This window comes from Glycine soja, chromosome 11 (genome assembly GCF_004193775.1).
Source record: "Glycine soja cultivar W05 chromosome 11, ASM419377v2, whole genome shotgun sequence".
NCBI lineage: Eukaryota > Viridiplantae > Streptophyta > Magnoliopsida > Fabales > Fabaceae > Glycine > Glycine soja.
In genome coordinates this window covers 29,495,652-29,510,597 of record NC_041012.1, presented here as the reverse complement: position 1 = coordinate 29,510,597, position 14,946 = coordinate 29,495,652, and the positions used below count along the sequence as shown (strand labels likewise).

The 14,946-nt window shown below is 28.1% G+C and overlaps 1 protein-coding gene across 1 annotated transcript; it reads right to left on the bottom strand.

Annotated features, from left to right (window-relative positions):
• Nucleotides 1–4,336: 4,336 nt before the first annotated feature.
• On the bottom strand, nucleotides 4,337–7,085 carry LOC114377568 (transcription factor DIVARICATA-like). Its single transcript, XM_028336139.1, has 2 exons — nucleotides 5,623–7,085; nucleotides 4,337–5,181 (listed from the first exon to the last, which is right to left on the bottom strand). The coding sequence occupies exons 1-2, from the start codon at nucleotides 6,060–6,062 to the stop codon at nucleotides 4,650–4,652; spliced, it is 972 nt and encodes a 323-aa protein (XP_028191940.1). The 5' UTR covers nucleotides 6,063–7,085; the 3' UTR covers nucleotides 4,337–4,649.
• Between the last annotated feature and the right edge of the window lie 7,861 nt (nucleotides 7,086–14,946).

The window sequence follows — 14,946 nt, the reverse complement described above, 5'->3', positions numbered from 1 at the left end:
GAATATATTATGGTCTTAGATTACCAAAAATTTCTTAAAAGAGTATGTTATAGAGTGTGTTTTTAATATTTTTAAAAGAAATATATCGTAGTAATGACTAATTGTTGGTTTTTTATAAAAGGCTAGGTGTTGTTCTTGCCTTCTATGATTTTTTTTTCTAATATAAAAAATATTTGTATAAATATTGAAAATGTACACTATGTATATATGATGCATTATACAAAAATTATATCAATGAAAGCAACTTGATGTATCTGTTTTGTCAGCGTATAATATTTTTTATATGGTGAGAATTCGTAAATAATATCCACCTAAGAAATTTCCCTGTAGTGATTCCATGTATGCAAATCAAGGAGAACCAATTATTTCATTAATATGCTAACGAGCTTGTCGTAATTAATGTCTATCGCTGTTTTGGATTTCTCCACTAAATTAATTCCTCATTGACCATCTTAATTAGATGCTTATTCAATTCCTCCATTATTCCAAAAATAAATATCGAAATTACTGTATCAATTTGGTTATAACTAGTGCAAATGTTGATGGAAATAAGAATAAAGTGGCCAAGGTGCTTTTTAATTCCACTTGCAAAAAAGGAGGTTTTCCTTTTGTAAAGGATGGTGGTTAGTCTTGTCATATACTGTAGCCAAAGCGAGTAGCAGGACCATTTAGCCTTCTACCGTCATGCATGGTGTGGTAATTGATTTATTAGACTTGGCAGATTTTATATCCTTGCCCAAGTTGCAAGGGAAGACAAGGGTCATTTTAAAATGCGTCAATAATTTTGGAATTTCTATGAATAATTTTGAGAATAAAGTTAACAAAAAGTGAAGTACTACTTTATAAAAAGGGTCACATTTTTCGATCTTCAAAAGAAAGGTTTGGTTAATGCATGTAGAATTACTTGTGGAATTGTATTCTATGACTCGTCATGTGATTTCATAATTTCACCCCTCATCTTCATGAAAAAATGTATAATTAAGTTATGTTAGGATTTTTTTTCATAAACACTAGTAACATGAGAAAATAAAAAGGAAAAATAATTATTTTATCATAAGTTAAAATTAACTTATATATAAATTAATGTATAGAAGTTTTTTCATATTAGATTCTTCAAAAGCTAATTTTGACTTATGCACAAGTTAATTTAACTTAAAAAATAAGTTTTTATTTTATTTTTTATTATCTTCTCTAAACATTTATAGAAAAAATTATCAAAATAGAGTCTTATAATGTGTTTGGAACCACGTTTATAGATCATATTGAAGAAGAATGACGCGGAAGCTACAGTTACTATGTTGTGATCTATGCGTGTTTCATGTTGATGACATAATTTCAAAGAACACATCAATAACCCGCATTGAAGAAGGATGGCGTGAAAGCTACAACTATCAATGTTGTGATTTATGTGTGTTTAATGTTGATGACGTGGTTTCAAACCCAAGATTTATGTGCGTTTAATGTTGATGATGTAGTTCTAGACTCATTGCTAATTTTTTGTACTCTATGTAATTTATGTGTTTTTTATCATCTTCTCTAAACATTTATAGAAAAATTTATCAAAATAGAGTTTTATGTTGTGTTTAGAACCATGTCCATAACTCACATTGAAGAAGGATGACACGGAAGCTACAACCGCTATGTTGTGATTTATGTGTGTTTCATGTTGATGACACGGTTCCAAAGAACGACGTCAATAGCCCGCATTGAAGAAGGATGGCATGGAAGTTACAACCCTCAATGTTGTGATTTATGTGCATTTAATGTCAATGATGCAATTTCAAACCCGGTTAATATCTTTGTACTCTTTGTGATTTATGTGTGTTTAAAACAGATAACGCAATTCTAGACCCATCGTTAATATTTTTGTACTCTTTGTAATTTGTGTTTTTTATTGTCTTTTCTATACATTTATAGAAAAATTTATTAAAACACAGTCTTATTTTATGTTTGGAATCATGTCTATAGCTCACATTGAAAAGGGATGATACAGAAGCTACAACCGCTACATTGTGATTTATGCGTATTTCATATTGATGGCATAGTTCCAAAAGAACATCAATAGCCCACATCGAAGAAGAATGAAGTGGAAACTACAACTATTAATGTTGTGATTTATGTGTATTTAATGCCGATCACACTGTTTCAAACCCACTGTTAATATTATTTTATACTCTCTATAATCTATGTTGTTTAATGTGGATGACCGGTTTCAAATCCCCTGTTAACATTTTTGTACACTTAAATATAATTTAGCATTATTAGATATTTAATTTAGTGTCCTAATTTAGTCTCCCAAAAAACTTGTCGACACATGCATGACTTTTGCATTATGCACAAATTGAAGCATATATGCGCACACCTACTTGAGAAAATATGAGATTGGTCCAAAACAAAGAAACAGTACAATTGTGCACAAGGAATTTGTCTCCGCATATCCTGTTTTCCAAAGCCAGGCTTGTAGAAAGTGGAGCAGATGTGGTCAAAATGACCTTATTGCTAAGAAGAAAAGCTTATGAGTGATGATTTGCACCTCTAATCAAATGCACATAATAGCTTCTATTTCAATTATTGCAGCTTTGTATTTACTCGGTTGTGAATCAATTATGTAATTTCTAGATTCTCCTTCCAAGGAAAGTTTGTAGGCGTGTCTTTGTACAATTGAGCAAGAGAGAGGGTACATATTTTAGAATCATGCACTTTACAAGGTTAATCATGCAGAATAAGTGCTAATAGAACATCACAATAGTATATATTAATCTAGAGTAAAATTAATTAGAAGGTAGCTACAACGTACTGTATTAGCAACTTCATTAATTAGTTATTTTATGTCAAAGATTATCTGCCACGATGTTTACTTTTTGTCATTGGATATTTTATTTATTATTATCATCAGGTCCCCAAAGCACTCTTTAATTTGCGGGAGGGAAGTGGTATGGCTAGATAGATTCTTCATTCTCATTTTCAAACAAAGGCAATATGTGATCAATGTTTTTTCAAACAAAGGCATATAAATGAGTAAATGTGGCCTATTAAATCCTATATGAAAGTCAATTAACACAAAGTCATATTTTTTAAAATAGAGTAAAAATTAAACCTTTTTTAAAGATGCTTAAATTATACTATGACCATTTCCTCTAATTTTATAAGTTACAGTCACTTTCTTTGGAAGATCAATGTATTATACCTAGATCTATTTTAATATAAACAAAGATTTTAGACATGATTTTTTGGGTATAGTTCTCAATATCATTGGCAACGAGGTTTAACCTGTATTGTTATATGAGAGACTTTATAAGATAAAATATTGATTTTGGTTTAAGTTCCAAAGTTGATAAAAAAAAAATTGTTTTTTTATAAAAAAAAAAAAAAAAAAGATGTTTAAGGATCATCTCATCAATAATAAGTTATTCAAGATTAGCTACCCGTGAGTTGTGTCACTTAAAATCGTGTGAAAAGAAAAAGGAACTCTTTAAATACTTGTTTATGGTTATTCATTGCCGAAAGTAATTAACTTATAACAAACTAAAAAGGTGTGAACATGTCCTCACTCAAGTAATTAAGAATAGTGTAATTTTTTTAAAAAGGAGAAAAAAAATTATAAATTAAACATCTTCTAATAAAAGAATAGATTGTAATTTACTCCTTAAACTATTATTTGATGATTTCTAACAGTGACATGGCATCCATGTAAAATCTAATTATCAAATTTTGTTCATCTAAATTCTAATCTTTCTATTGAGAAAATACTCTATCGTGATAAAAACAGGACTCATGTTATTTTATGCTAAATTGGACTCATTTTACACACCTATATATACATTATCTATTATCATATCTGATTAATAAATGCTAAAGACTTGTTTTTGGCGAAATAAAAGGCTTAGGTTGTCTCCATAAACGGGCATTTAAAATTATGTTCAACAGAATGGTTCCGTACATATAAATTCACAATGACTATGATCCTTTCTTTGGATTTACTCAGTGAACAGTGTACAAACAGTCTTAACCATCATGCATGACCAAATTCTTTGTTATAAGAATATATTACCCATCTAATCCGACATGAATCACGCTTGTTCCATATGTTTCTATTTATTGTAATTAAAATAACTAATTAATCCACATGAATCTCACTTTGTACAAAATATATTCGTGCATCTTAATCTTATCTTCGAAGAACCATTGCTAAGGTACTAGATTACGGATCTATCAATAAACTCTTTAATATTTTAAATACAATTCCTTCAACAGTATCCCCTCACATACATAAAATGCATTGCCATAGTACAAGATGGGGAACCTTTCTCTTTTAAGTTAACATTTCATTCTAGACTTAGTTTGGAATCCAATAATATTCTTGAACGACATTGAAAAACCAAAGTTTGGTACTTGTTTTGCCTTCACCGTTTTTCACCTTTCATAAGTTTTAAGGTTGATGAAGAAACAAAATTCCAACACCTTCCTTCAAGTTCATATTCCAAGAAGGCAATAACTAACTAATAGTCTAATGTAAGATATTCACATAAAACATGGTAAAAAAAAAAAAAGCACAGACACTGTACCAGTGAACTGAGCAAAAAGACACTGGTTCTAGCCATAAATAATAATAATGATAATAATAATTCAAAACAACCACCACCACCACATCATGCATGGGAATAGTGTTGGGAGGGCAGCATTTGGAAAACCATGTTTGGTGTCTGAGGTCCTAGGTAAGAAGACTCATGAACAGAACTTCTGTGCAGATTTTGGCCATGCATCTTAAAACCATATGAGTTAAGGCCATAAGGGGACATGAAGACTTGTTCATGTGCAGGGTTGAGTGGCATAGCCACTCCTGCATTTGGCTGATTGCTCCACTGGAGGTTCAATCCGGATGAGGTGACACTAGAATTCGGCTGCTGCTGCTGCTGCTGCTGGTGTGAGAGAATAGTGGAATGTTGTGGCGAAGTGGATCTCTTGCTTTCATCAGAAGAAGTTCTGGTGGTTTCTGTGAGATTAACCGTTGTAATGTCATGTATGCTAGCCCTCCTCTTGTCCTTGCCTCCTGATAGTTGCCTTATGAAGTACTTCTGAGCATGGCTAGCAACTTGAGTTGGCGTCCGAGTGATCACATAATTGCGCGATATGTTCCTCCAATCACCTTTGCCATACTTCTTCAGCCCCAGAAGAAACAACCTGTGGAGAATTTTCACAAATCACAATCAAATTCAAAAGTTAAAACCCAAAATCTGATGTAGAATAGCACATGAATTTATTTATTTGACTTAACCAACCACCCCCACATAGCTTACCTCATGAAAGCTAAAAAGACCTTAACACAAATAACAAATATCCAACAATTAATAACAGCATAGCATTATTGCTCCTTTTCCTAGCTTATATATAAAGTACATCATAAATTCATAATAATTCATAAACATAACTACATCCATTAATCCCTTACTGCCCTCATGTACACCAATTTTCCTTTTTTAAACCAATTTACATTTTCAAGAACCAAAAAGTAACATAGTACTAAAATCTTCACTTAGTATTTCACACACAAACCCACATATGGAATTCAAAATTCAAAAAGCAAAAGTAATAATAAAAAATAAGCAAAAAGGTTACACATACTTGTGTTCTTCTTCAGTCCATGGCACACCTTTCTTCCTTTCCTGCTCAGGAGGTCTGCCAGAGGAGGATCTCTTAGCAGTGAGTCCTTTGAAGCCATCACCATAGGCAGGATTAACCCAATCCAAGGTGAAGGGTGAGGTGGTGGTGGTGCTTCTGTATCCTGGAATTGAGATCAACCCTGCTTCTATGTCACAAACATCTGCTTCCAATTCCTTGTACTGCTTCACCACATCCATGACTGTTTTTCCCGGTATCATCTCGGCTACCTTGTGCCATCGTTCCGGCGTGTCCTTATCGTAAACCGCAAGAGCATTCTCAAACAGCTTGTTCTCTGCAGGGGTCCATTTGGTGTTGTTGTTGGTCCTGTTGTCATCAAGAAGCCAATTGGAATTGTACGTGTAAGGTGATGCAGGAGGGAGGATCTCCATTTCCCACTTCATCACACCAAATTCACAACACAATTCAACACACGAACTATGAGAGCATGTAGAACAAGGTTTTCAGCCAATTGAGGATTGGTTTGGTTTGGTGTGTGTGTTTGTGGATTTTATTTTACTTGAAAGATTGCACAAACTTTTATGGGAAGCAGGGTTGATTCAGGGGAAGAGAGAGAGGGAGATAGTAAGTGAGAAGCAGAGGTGGAGGTTTTACCACAACACTATGAAGGATAAATCAACAAGCATTTTATTTAAAGGAATCAGAATAGCCTTTATTTTGTGTAGGAAAGGAGGCATGCTCCTCAGGAATCTACAAAAGACCCACTTTGGTTTAAATAAAAATAAAAATCACAGAGAATGCTCCAAATTGAGGTTTAAGATTATTAACTAATTGGTTCAAAAGGAAAAACCCTAGAAACCACTTGTGAGATGAGATCTAAACCCAATGAACTTCCCTCCCAGATGCTAAACTGGAACTGAGACACAGCAAAAAAAAAAAACACAAAAAAAATTGACAACTTTCAGAGAGAAAAAACTGACAAGTCTTTCTCCAGCTTCAATTTGAACTTAACCCAATTGGGAAAGTGATTAGAAGCTAAGGAGAAGCAAAAGGGCTGCAACCAAAGACAATGAATGTACAAACCCAATTAGGAAAGAGCAGAAAGACTCTGAATTTATGAGGGAAGAGAGGGAAGTAATAGTAGTAGAAGAAGGAAAAAAAAGCTTGTTTAGAAAACAACACAAAACAAAACTTTCTTTTAAAAAAAATAAAAATTCCCCTTTTGCTTGATGCTGAGCAGCAAAAAAAAAGAGAGAGAAAAAAAAAACTAAGCACAAAATAGGAATAGGAGCCCCCCAAATGGAAAGAGAGGGAAATTTTATGGAAGCTGAAAAAGCAAGAATGAAACTTAAAACAAACTTTGCTACTCTCTCTCTTCTCCTCAAAGGAGAAGGCACCACCAAAGGGAGAGAAACAAAAAAGCAGTGGATGAAGCTGGTGAGCTGTGATTGGGTGCTATGTGTTTGTGGATCCTGCAATGCAACTATATAAAAAGTTCCCTCTTATTATAATAGAGACCCCTGCCTCTGTGCACTTTTTATTAAAAAGTATTAATAATAATTATAAAGTAATTAATTATTTATAAATGCATCATTTACGGATATATTTTATTTTATTCATTTATTTATTCATTCATTCATTTAAAAAATTGTCTTTTTGATTGGTTCTAAATGAAACGGGGTCTGGCAGCTATGTGTTGCACCGGTCAATGTAACATTGTAACAAACCACTTTGGGGTAAATATCATTCATAATTAGTCTTGAATTAAGGAGTTTCTTTAATTTTTAACATAATTATGTTAAAGTAATTTAAATATTAATTTGTGATTAGAGAGTAGTATAACACGGTTATTCAATTATAATCTATCATGCATAAATTTATTAATTTTGTAAATAATTATATTAAAATAATTTAAATAATAATTTGTAATTAAATAATAACATAACTGATCCATCTAATCGTAATCTATCATACATGATGAGTTTGTTAATTCTTAAAATAATTATTTTAAATTAATTTAAATGATGATTTATGATTGGATAATAATATAAAATTATTTTATCACCTAATCACAAATCATCATGATTTATACTAATATTAATAAAAATATAAGTGTATATATATTAAAATCTATAAAAAAAATCCGTCAATTTTTTTATAATTAATAAAATATAGTAAATAATATACTTACAGTGACCGTTTGAAATTTTTATACTATTACTTGATTGCATACTACATATCATGTTAAGTATGATAATTTTTTTTGTTTATTGGCAATGTATGTATAATAGCAAAATAATGTACTACTATATTAAATGTATATATACTATTATTTATTTTCTAAAATGTATGTATATAATAATAATAATAATAATAATAATAATAATAATAATAATAATAATAATAAATGATATAAAATTTATTGTAAAGGCACTAAAGCAATAAATGATATTTGTAAATTATCTTAATTATTTTGCTATTATGTATGTGTGATAAAATACCAGTAATACTTTAAAAATTATTACGAAGCAATATCATTTATTCATTTACTCCTATATAAGGGTGTGTTAAATGAGATAAAATGTTAGTAAAAAAAATAAAGTGAAATGCAAAAAATACATTTTAATATTTTTTTAGTTAATTTATCATCTCATACACTATTATGTTTTTTTCAATTTTAAAAAGTTTAGAAATTAGTTTAAATGAAAAAAATTGCATTCATAAATGTATCATTATGTTTAATGTTGAACGCGGACTACATACAATAATTACTAAGTATATTAATGGTATTTTTTTATTATTGACAATAATGACAATGTATATATAATAGCAAAATAACGTACTACTATATCATCGAGAATTCATAAAAAAAAAAAATGTGAGTACCAATAAAAACAAATATTATTGAATGCATAGATGAACTATTCTAGTTTTATCACTTATAGTTATTTCACATGAGTCAAACATAATTATCTTTCACTAAGAATACATGTGATTTATACCAAAAAATAATATTCTTTTTGTTCTTATTTATAATACTCAAGTTTAAAATAATTTATTTTTTTATAAAATCCAATTTATAATGTTGATAGCATTAATTATTTTTACAATAAAAATGTTTCTTATTAAAAGAAGAGAAAAAATATATTAAAAAACTAGAAGAAGGAAAATTATTAATTATAATGATAATTAAAAAAATTATAAACTTAAAGATAATATTATTATTATCAACTAAATTAATTACTTTTTTAATCTTCATGAATTAAGTAATTGAGTTTTATATATAGGAACAGGAAGAAGAAGTATACTATTATATTAAATGTATACATATTATTATTTATTTTTTTTAAATGCATGTATATTTTCTAATAACAAAAATATATGTATATTATAATAGTAATTAATAAATGATATAAAATTTTATCCTAAAGCAATAAATGATATTAGTAAATGATAGTGTGAGTATTTATTGTCAGGAGATATCATTAATGATCTCAATTACTTTGCTATTATGTACTACTATGTATAATAAAATACTAGTAAGACTTTAAAAATTTAATACCAAGCAATGTCATTTATTGCTTTGCAATAAATTTTCATATCATTTATTACTATTATTAATAGACATAAATTAAAAAGATAAGGCTGTTTTAAATTATATAAAATGTTAAAAATAAAGTGAAATGTAAAAAAAAATATTAATATGATCTCATACGCTATTATGAATTTTTCAATTTTTAAAATTTCATAAATTAGTTTAACTGATAAAAATCACATTCATAAATATATCATTATGTTTAATGTTAATCAAAAAATTTTAACATCGATTAATGAATTAAATAAAATATTTATTTGATTAAATAATTTATGATAAAATTTAAAACATGTCACAAAAGAGTTTAGTATTCGTGTACAGCTTGTGTAATTATTTTTATATTATCAAACAATAAAAAATCAATTTTTAAACCATCGATGGTTAATTATAATATAAAAAAATGTTTACAAAATTAGTATATTTTAAATAAAACTGGCACAAAAATAAAAATTTAGATCGTGTGAAAAACTTTGTATGAAAATCATCTCATGTTAAAGAATAAATACCTAATTTTTAAAATAAAAATATTATAAATATATTCCTTATTTTCTTCATCATTTAAAAAAAATATTTACGTTGCTCAACAAAAAAATATAATTCCTTACTCTATTCAACGTGTGTATTTTAATTTAAATGGAATAAATTGCAATTTAAATATAGTTTATTACTATTTTTCAATAACGTTATTAATTATTGTCTTAAGAATAACAATTAAGGAATTAAAAATAAAAAATTATTAAAAAAGTGACATTTATTATTAGTAGTAAAACATTCTGAAATTGATTTTTGATAAATTATTTTTATTGAATCTTTAATTTTTTTAGGGCAATAAATAATTTTTTTAATATTTTTTATTTTATTAAAATTATTTTAAGACTGATTTAAAATTTTTAAATTATACTGGTTTCCTCTTCAAAAACAAATTACCAGTTTTAGTTAAATAACACTGTAAAAATTTGTTGCAGTTACATATTTTAACATAATATTCTTTCAATTAAAATATATTATTTTTAATTACTTGAAATTAATCTAAGAATTGATGTTAAGATTTTTTATAATTCAAGGGGCCTTTTGGCATAGATCACAATGTCACTATGTTTTATATTTATCAATTACTACCTCCATTTTAAAATAATACTAGTCTTTTAAAGTTACAACACACTGATTAAGAAACTCAATTGATATAAATTTACAAATATTCTCAATTTTGTAACTTCTTTTGTTTCCTTAAAATAAAAAAATTACTCTTATTATAAATTATCTTATTCATCACCAATAACCAATATACTCTACTATTCACCTGTTTATTTTATAGTTATTGTCTCTTTTTAATACAAGTATTAATTCATCCTCTTACTTATGTTTAGATACTATTAACAAAATAGCTTAAAAAATTATTACTTTAGAATTCATGAAGTATTCTATCTGAATCTATATATAAAAATAATAATTATTTTTACATTGATTAAGAAAAATAGTTAGAATCATTTAATTTTATTAATATCAAGTAAAAAATAAGATTATTTTTAAAATATTTTATATTTAAATTTAATATCATTAATAAAATAAAATCATTAAAAAATAGAAATATAATTAATAAAAATATTTTAAAAATCATATGATTAAATAGGAATGAAATTAGTTAATTTATTTATATTTGAATCTAATATATAAAGTAATATATATATATATATATATATATATATATATATATATGTGTGTGTGTGTGTGTGAGAGAGAGAGATAGAGAGAGAGAGAGTTCAAAAAGAATGCTATTTAACTTTTGAAAGTTGAATGATTCGCTTGATAAAAAGAAAAGAAAAAAATTAAATTAAAAAATAAAAGGAATGAAAATTTTAAATTTTTATCTTTGTAACTATATATTAACTTTTTCTTCTATTTTTATTGTCAAACCAAAAAAAAATATTTTGTTATAAGAAGGTCACACTTCGGTAATACAAAAGTTGTATTTGATTTAAATGAGAAAAATAAAATAAAAAACAATTTTTTAATTAAAATAAAATATAAAAAAATAATAATCCCACGAAATAATATATAAATTTTTTCTTATCTTTTGTTTTTCTCCTTACAAACAAACGCGCCCTGTAAGGGTAGCCGCCAAAGCAACGGTTCAGATCGATAGGAAAATGTCACTCCGCAAGTTGATGCAGTGGGTCCACGTACGGTTGCAGAGTTAACCCTTTTCTCATTCGCCACCTTTCCACATTATTGTGTGTTTAGGATCTCAAGGAAGTGAGTCCCACAACAACAAACCGACCTACAAATGTGGCCACTTCTCATTGGATGATATTACCTGAGCAGCATCCAGTCCTTAAATTCTAAAATACTAGTCCTAGTACTCTGTCATGTGTATTTTCTCGATGCTCTCAATCTTAAATATACTATTAAATCGTCAAAACCTCAAATTACTGATGGTGCAGGAAATTATAATTAATTTGTGATCTAGTTAATTTAGTCAAAAGTTTTGGTCTAATTGTATAAATTATTCTAAACAATTTTGAAGTTTAATTTAATAATCTAGGATGACAACTCTCCCAACAACCAATGAATTTGATCCACGTAATGTCATGTGTCCTTTATAAAGGGCTTCAGTACGTACGTGATAATCATCATGCATATGTCACTGAAATCCCTTTTCCAATCAACTGACCCCCTCTCTTTTTTAAATAAGAATTTTCTGAAAGGATTTATTTTGTGTAAATTATAAATATTCTTTATATTATTATGTATTAACAAATTATTATATGTAATAAATTTATTAATTTTATAAGTTATTATGATATCTTTATAACTTGTATGATAAGAATCATAAAAGTCATACCCGATACATACAAATGCATCTCATATGCACCAACGTCTTTTTTTAAGAAAAAGTATAAATAGAGAAAATGAAACATGTTAAAAATGTGCATAACTTATATTTATCATTTTGGCTCATTAAAATATATTTGATAGATAAAATTGACCATTTTATTAACTTTTTGCATCAATAATGTTAATCTAAATGAAATCAAGCTTAAATAACTTAAATATAACCTTAAGTTTGAGTCCTGTCAAAACAAGATTATGAGTAGTTTAAATGTTTAGTTACAAAAATACTTTCACCAATTCCAATATAAAATATTTGTGTTCAAATACATAAATTGAGAAGCTTTTGGAGTATAAATATTTAGACATTTTGTAACTTTAATTCAAACATACAAGAATAGATTTCACTATAGATGGTAGTGAGTTAGTTTCTCTTTCATAAATTAGTGATAGATAAAATCAATAAAAACTTCACACTAATACAATACCAAAAAGTAATAAATATGAAATAAAAAGACATGAAATGGAATGAAGGTTATCATGGTACAATTTTTTGTATTGAATTGACGAGATAAGAAATCAGATATCTAGAATTTGTGAATAAAAGTCAATTTTATCCTTATCTACCTTTTTGTTTCCGTACCCGCAAAGAGCTCAAGAAGTAGTGTTTGTGTCATTTGGCAACTTTAATGTATTATTTCTCATCTATTTCTCTTAAATTAGACAACTCAATATTTATTTTATTTTTATTCTATTTTTTAAAAAATTATCTATCTTCTATTCTATGTTCTATTTCTCTCTTTTGAATCAAACATGACATTAATGAAAACTTTTTAGTTACATGTCATTGTTTAAAGTTAAATACTCCAAATATCAAATTATTCAAAAATATGATATGTGTGGTATCTTAAAAGAAAACAAATACTACAACAACTGTAACATCTCATTTCTTTTCGTAAATAAATTTAAAAAGCTTTTTAGTATAAATAAATAAATATAGAGCAAATAATAGACTGAGTATCTTAGGTATAAATAGTTATGTTAAGTCAGATGTCTCCTTTTGACCTTATTTTCATTTTTTCCCTTCTCCTCTCAAAACCCTTTCTTTTTCCCGCCGTCCATAAAACCTGTCTTAGAAAAAACGATGATCCCGGACTCATTCACCGTTGGATCGTCGTGAAATTTGAATACCATGTTCGCAACCCAATTCCAAACATTATAACTGTTGGGAATTTTAAAATCATATCTGAGCTTAGAGGAAAACCCTTCGCATTGTAGCCTTTTATTTTCCCGCAGAAACCCAAAACTGTCTCGGTAAAACTATGATTCCAGTTTCATTAACCGTTGGATTTTCATGAAAATTGGATATGTTGTTCGAAATTCAATTGCGCACACTTTCACCGTTGGGATTTGAGAGATAATATTTGTGAAGGGAGAAAAAGGAATCGCATGAAGACAGTACAAGTGGAGGTTTCAATCTCTTCTTCGTCTCTCTGACGTTTGGGAATTCTATCGGAGCAGTCGGGGGAATAACTGGAGGAATCCCAAGGAACCGCTTAGAGGTAAGGGATGAGTTATTCACAATTGGGAATTAGTGAGAACATGTGTAGGGATCCTTAGAGATATCAATTGGAATGAGTTTTGGGGTGTTTTTGTAATTTTTATTTTATCCTTATAATTATTACAGTGAATTATATATGTTTGACAGACCAATTATTGTGAAATTGATATGCTATTGTGTTGAGCGTGAACCCTATAAATCGAGTATTTTTTCTAATTAATATGAATTGATGAAATAAAGTAAGGACAAATTTAGAGAGAGATATTGATTTTGTATTTTCTCTTTTTCTTGCTTTTTAGGTTTTTATATATAATTTAAAAAATTAATATCATAATTGAAATTGACCAAAGTGTTCATATAATTATTTAGAATTTGTGCATTGAAAGCTTACTTTGTAATTTGTGATTCAATATGATGTATGGTAGTTTATATATATAGAGGTAGTTATTTATATTAATAATTTATGTAAATAATATTGTAGAGTGTTATAATATGATTCCAAAAATTATTAAGTGTTGGAGTTTGAGAATATTATGGTTAAATTTGATGAACATGTGTATGTTGTACCTTATGAATATCATTAGGAATGTTATGAGATGGTTGATGTGATGTTATGAGATGTTAAAGTGTGGACATGATATTCGATTGTGAATAAGTGGATGTGTTTAACACTTGATGTTACATTAATTATATTGTGAGCTATGAATTATACAATAATCCGACCAGTGTTTATGCGCAGTGTTAAAGAGAAAGTGTAGGTTCCTAGTTAGGAACCAGTGTTAAATTGTAGCGCAATTGTGTTAAACATGTTTGAAACATGAGTGCGAGGTCGTGGTATTGTATAATTCATCAGCAGTGCTTACAAATGAAATATGTGATGAATTGTGGAATAATATGTTGCCTTGAGATTATAATATTGTTATTGAGATTGAGTAAAAGTGTAAAGTAGAACAGGTGTTGAATTGTGAGATACGTAAAAACATGTGATGGTGGATTGTGACATTATGAGATGTGAAATTGTGAATGAGTTTTGGTCGTGAATAAGTGTGTGATTAACTCTTGATGTGACATTATTGGTATTGTAAGCTGTGAATTGTACAATAACCCGACCAGTGTTATCTTGAGAAAAGTGTAAATGCGCAGTGTTGAAGAGAAAGTGTAGGTTTCCTATTTAGGAACCAGTGTTAAAGAGAAAGTGTAGGTTTCCTATTTAGGATTCAGTGTTAAATTGTAGCGCAATATGTTATACGTGTTTAACACACGAGTGTGAGGTCGTGAGTATTGTATAATTCACGAACAGTGTCTGTGTGCTAAAATGATTTTAGGGGTTGGACCTGAATCA

What these genes read in the sequence shown, in the direction of transcription:
- LOC114377568 (XM_028336139.1), bottom strand. Translation starts at nt 6,062, where the DNA reads ATGAAGTGGGAAATGGAGATCCTCCCTCCTGCATCACCTTACACGTAC. An exon ending in TGGACTGAAGAAGAACACAA is followed by an intron (nt 5,182 to 5,622) that starts GTATGTGTAACC and finishes AATTCTCCACAG; the next exon opens with GTTGTTTCTTCTGGGGCTGA.